Source organism: Akebia trifoliata, chromosome 8 (genome assembly GCF_017979445.1).
Source record: "Akebia trifoliata isolate Shusen 1 chromosome 8, ASM1797944v1, whole genome shotgun sequence".
NCBI classification, from domain to species: domain Eukaryota; kingdom Viridiplantae; phylum Streptophyta; class Magnoliopsida; order Ranunculales; family Lardizabalaceae; genus Akebia; species Akebia trifoliata.
The window spans coordinates 37,227,870-37,233,242 of record NC_141382.1 but is presented as its reverse complement, the minus strand read 5'-3'; the positions used below and the strand labels follow the sequence as shown (position 1 = coordinate 37,233,242).

At 37.3% G+C, this 5,373-nt stretch overlaps 1 protein-coding gene across 2 annotated transcripts; it reads left to right on the top strand.

Annotated features, from left to right (window-relative positions):
* The first annotated feature begins 417 nt into the window (after nt 1-417).
* LOC147396666 (Galactose oxidase/kelch repeat superfamily protein) lies at nt 418-5,373 on the top strand. Of its 2 annotated transcripts, none has more exons than XM_086451698.1 (2): nt 418-1,749; nt 5,102-5,373. In XM_086451698.1, the coding sequence occupies exons 1-2, from the start codon at nt 621-623 to the stop codon at nt 5,125-5,127; spliced, it is 1,155 nt and encodes a 384-aa protein (XP_086307824.1). In that variant the 5' UTR covers nt 418-620; the 3' UTR covers nt 5,128-5,373. The 2 variants fall into 2 exon arrangements, with proteins under 2 accessions (XP_086307824.1, XP_086307823.1); XM_086451697.1 differs by lacking the exon at nt 5,102-5,373 and adding an exon at nt 3,205-4,037.

Below are 5,373 nucleotides of genomic sequence, written 5' to 3'. Positions count from 1 at the left end.
TCATTTCGACCCTATTGTACTTTCAGCTACAAGAACTCTTGAATTATGTCAATATAGGGTTTAAATCCCATAAACAATTTGTTTGGATCTTGAAAAACTTCTCTTAAAATAAGTGTATTGGATTCGACACTATTTATGTTTTTTTCACTTTATTTTTTAGATGAAATCAAACACTAAATTTTCTATATTTTTTCATAACTATCATCATTTCCCATGAATTTCGAATTTCCATAAAATCAAACAGACCCTACATACACTCTGAAATTTGGATTTTGTAACAAAAAAAAAAAAAAAAATGCCATTAAAAAAAGAAACTTATTTTTACCAAAGTACCCTTAGATGCTTATTCCCAAAGACAAACCTGTCCTCATACTCACACGCACACCCACCCCTACACCCACCACTACATCCTCTTAACATTTCCTTCCCTAATTTGTCCTCCCAAACACAAAACACAAAACACAACAACAACAATTTAAAAGAAAATAATAATGATAGTTGGTTGGAACTTAGAATCCAATTCAACGGCTGTTGTTAATTGTTATCCATGGAAAATAGATTCAGATTCTTTACATCACCTCATCTTCTTCTTCTCCTCCTCCTCATAATCATCATCATTAATGGCGGAATCCAATTCGAATTCGAATTCAAATTGGGGATCTCTAAGTTCTGATCTAACAGAGCTAATCCTCTCCCACCTTCCAATCCTCTCAATCATCAGATCCACAACTGTCTGCAAGCTATGGTACTCTATCATCACTCACCCCTCTTTCTCTTCTCGCATTTCCGCCATTAAAAAACCTTGGTTCTTCCTCTACGGCCAGAACAACATCTTCATCAACAACAACCAAGCTTTCGCTTTCGATCCAGATTCCAACCAATGGATTCGCTTACCCCCGACATCTCTCTTCCCTAATCCTTCCCACGAAGATTCCCTCATCGCCTCCTCAGGATTCCTCTTCACCACTACCACAACATCTTCAACAAACCCTAAATTCAGCTTCTCTCCTGTTCTTAAACGATCTTGGCAACAGACCTCTCCGCTTAAATTCTCTAGATCTAATCCTCTCATCGGTGTTTTCAAAGACAAATCTTGTTTATTTAGATTCATTGTTGTTGGTGGTGTAAGATTCATTGGTGGATTGGTTGATATCGAGGATCGATTAGCTGTCGAAATCTACGATCCTCGAATTCATTCGTGGGTTCTTTGCCCACCTCTTCCTTTAGATTTCAGATCGGGGAATTCATCTCAGTGGTTATCATCAGCATTGTTTAGAGGCAAATTCTACGTTTTTGGGATTTATTCTTGTTTACTTTCGTCATTTGATCTCAATTTCCAATTTTGGAGTGAAGTTCAGACCTTGAGACCGCCAGGGATTCTCTTCTCATTCTTGATCGCTTGTAAGGATCAACTTGTTCTTGCTGGCCTATGTAACAGTCCTCATGGACCTTCGTTTAATCTATGGAGCATCGATGATCGAACAATGGAGTTTAGTGAGATTGGAATTATGCCTCAAGATCTTCTTTACAGCTTGTTTGATAGTGATGGGGACGATAAATTTGCTTGCTTGAAGTGTGTAGGATGGGGAAATTTGATCTATGTGTTCAATGAGGAGAACCACATGATATACCCAACTTGTGTTTGCGAAATTGACGAAGTGAAATGTATCTGGAGAAAGGTTCCTGATTTGCCTGGACCTGTGAATCGGTTTCATAAGATCATCAGCTTTTGTTCCACAGTATCTCTAGGTAATGAACCTTAGGTTGGTTTGTTTTATGATTTTATGGTACATTATTTTGTTATTTTTCTTTTTGTTTCATGAATCTATTGTATATTAACTGTTTGATCATTTTTAATGTATTTTGTGGGTATAAAATCACCTTCTACACTTCTAGAAATGTGGCACAATCCACAATCCACAATCCAATAGGGGTCCTCTGGGCTCTGGTTATTTTCTTTGGTGTTGGAGAGAATTTCGATGAGATGTAGGGAAGTACTCAGGTTTGAGAGTGAGTAATCAGGGACCTTTGATATCATATCTCCAATTTGCAGATGACACTTTGGTCTTTCTGGATCATTCAAGAGATCATGGGAGAGTACGCAATTTCAGGTTTGCACATTAGTTTGCAAAAGGAAAAATTGTTTGGGTTGGGGCATGTACTGGATCTTAAAGTCTTGGCGGCAACACTAGGTTGTACTAGTGATATCCTCCATACTTCCTATCTCCTTGTTGTAGCAAACACATTTGGGAAGAGGTAGTCGAGATTGAGTAAGTGGAAAGCTAGATGCCTTTCTAAAAGGGGAAGGTTTCTTTGATCAAAAGCACATTAACTAGCATTCCGATTTCCTTTATCTCCTAATTCTCGATGCCAAAGTCTGTGAAGATCAAATTGAAGATACTCATGAAAAACTTCTTATGGAATGATAAGAAAGAGGGGAGAAAATACAATCTTGTGAATTGAAAATTGATCTGCATCCCAAAGAAGAATGGAGGTTTGGGGATTAGAGGTTTGAGGTTAACTAATAAAACTCTCTTGGGCAAGTAGCTTTGGCTCTTTGGGGAAGAAAGGGGGAGTTTGTGAAGGGTAGTTCAAGCTAAATATGGGGAAAATAGGTTTGGTTAGCATAGCATAGTGGAGAAGCAAAATGATCCTATGGCTGTTGTGTTTAGAAAGGAATGCTCAAGGTTACCGAGCAGTTTGTTAGTGGGGTTAATTTCAAAGTGGGTTTAGGAGGATAAGGTTAGATTTTGGGAGGATAGGTGGTGTGACAATTTTACTCTGTCAACACAATGCCCATATTTGTTCTCTTGCTTATTGAAAAAAAATTGTATGATGCAAAATTATCTGATTCGCAATGGAAGTACTTACTCTAGGGATTTGGGCTTGAGGAGAAATTTTAATAACTGGGAAATAACATAGGCAACATTTCTTGTAAATCTCCCAAGTTCTCACTAAATCATGGAGATGGATTAGGATAGAAGAGAATGAATCAAGGGTAAGGATAAGAGATTTTCCGTTCATTCTTTTTATAAATCATTGCTTCCTTCCCTTGATGTGTCTTTCTCAGAGTATTGTTTGGTTGGCCCTTGTTCCATCCAAGGTTTCATTTTTTATGTGGTTGGCTTCCCTAGGGAGGATTCTAAGCTTGGAAAATTTGATTTTACGAGAGTTAATTTATCCGAACTTCTGCTATCTTTGTAGGAGAGATGGAGAATCTGTTAACCACATTTTAATGCATTGGCCCTTCTCGAGAGAAATTTTGGAGTAATTTCTATCCATTTTCTAGGTGGGTTGGGTTTTTCCTTGAGATTTATTTTCCCTTATGGAAGGGTGGACATGCAATGTGTTTTCTTGTAGAAAAAGACATCTACGGGCTATTCTTCCTTTGGCCATTGGTTGGGGGCGGATTTTACTTTTGACAACTTTGTTTTTAGATGGAATTGCTTATGTAACCGCTGATGTTGTTTGTTTCTTTCTTAGCTTTTCTTTGTGAGGCTTTCTTGGCCTCCTTGTAATCTGTTTTTTCTTTTTTCAATATACTATACTTTAAAAAAAAAAGAGTGTTCCAGGGTTAGGAAAGTACCATCCAAGTAGTGTTTCTGGAGATATTGGGTTTTCTCTACTTTTGGTCTAAGCTGAGTAAAGAGTTTGTCAGGATCTCCTTTGGAGACTTTGTGATCAGATGAGATGCATTCTGCAAAGCGTAGCTCCCGGGGGTTTTATTTGTGTTTGGTTGTTTCTCTTTTGTCTCTTTTTGTTTTGTTTGGTCTTCTCTGTAAAAGGGGTTATCGCAGCCTCTTTCTCTTGCTTTTGTTCCAATAAATTTATCCTTGTAAAAAAAAAAAAAAAATCAGTAAAAAACTGAACAAAATATGGGTTGAAATCTAAAGTGCATACATCTTTCTTTACTACTCACACCTGGCATCACTTATAAATTTAGACCATTCATAATGGTTCAACAACCTGGGTACGCCGCCCAAGATCGTGAGATCAAATCTCCCAACCCACGACTTTTATCCAATACGTGTGTTTGTGGTGGTAGGGCCTATTTGTAGGCATTAATCCTACTTCCAAATCGGGTGGGGACACTTGTCACATAAAAAAAAATAGGGGTAGTACTTACATGATCATATTTATATCTTAATTTCTCTAACTTGGAGACAAAAACAGACTGTTTGCATAGATGCCATGGAATTCCACAAGGCACACTTTGAAAAGCCACTTCTCTCATGAATGTTTGGTTCACCTCTTGATGGAGGCACACTTCCAATATTAACTTTATCGATGATTTTTAGTAATTGGATTGAGTACTAAAAAAATGAGATGATTTAACAACTATCATCGACAAGCCATTAAATCGATCCTCTAGAAGTTATTAATAAAGCTGATTCACCTGTGTTGATTCTACAAGGGTTAGCCCCAATATTTGTGGGATTACCACACTTCCAATGGGTCAAAAGGAGTGGCAATGTGTCATTTTTGGGATTTCAACTTTATTAATTATTATTATCTAGCTCTTTAAAGTCTAATAGCCCTATGAATGTTTGGCCCATCCATATATTCAATCGATTTTTCATGCATGACTTTTAGCCATTGAAATGTGCAAGTTGTAAATGTAAAGAAAAGAAATCAATGTCGGCAAGTTGTAAATTATTCTAAGTTTTAGTGTGGAGATATAGCAACTCAAGGGAAATCACCCTAGTCTTCCAAGCTGTCCAATATGTGATCCGAGTGCTGGATTGCTGCATCATTTCATTAATTATATTTTTCGATCTATATGACTTGATGTGAATTTTGAGACTTGACTAAATGAGCTTAGCTACCCAATAAGCCCTAGCATTTTTATGACATTGACTTGTATTGCTCTCTTACATATGGACTTCTCATATCATTCCAATCCTGAATGTGTGTCCATCACTCAAACGGGAAGCATGACGCTTTCCCTGACAAAATGCATCTACACATATTTTGTAACTATGTAGCTCTCATTCTTAATCAACTTGTATTGAAAAAGATTTTGAATAGTGTAGGCCCGAAGATCATCCCTATATGTCTTTGCATTCGGGAACTCCATATTAACTTCTAGTATCCTATGTAGAAATTCAGGTGCTGAATGAGGATTGACATCCTCGTCATCAATGAAATCAATTGGATCGACAACTCCATCATCCTCGTCTGAATATAACTCAACCGAACTCTTCACTTTCTTCCATTCCGGAGAATTGGTAATCAACATCTATACCATCATCCTCATCTTCTTCATCAACAGTAGGAACTGCCTCAACATATTCATTAAGTCTCCATCACCTTTTACATTGCACAAATAACCCCCATCATTTATATATTGAATGTTGATGATAGTACCATTAG

Coding starts and splice junctions, on each gene's coding strand:
- LOC147396666 (XM_086451697.1), top strand. CDS start 621: ATGGCGGAATCCAATTCGAATTCGAATTCAAATTGGGGATCTCTAAGT. Junction 1,750..3,204: donor TTGTTCCACAGTATCTCTAG/GTAATGAACCTT, acceptor CTATCTTTGTAG/GAGAGATGGAGAATCTGTTA.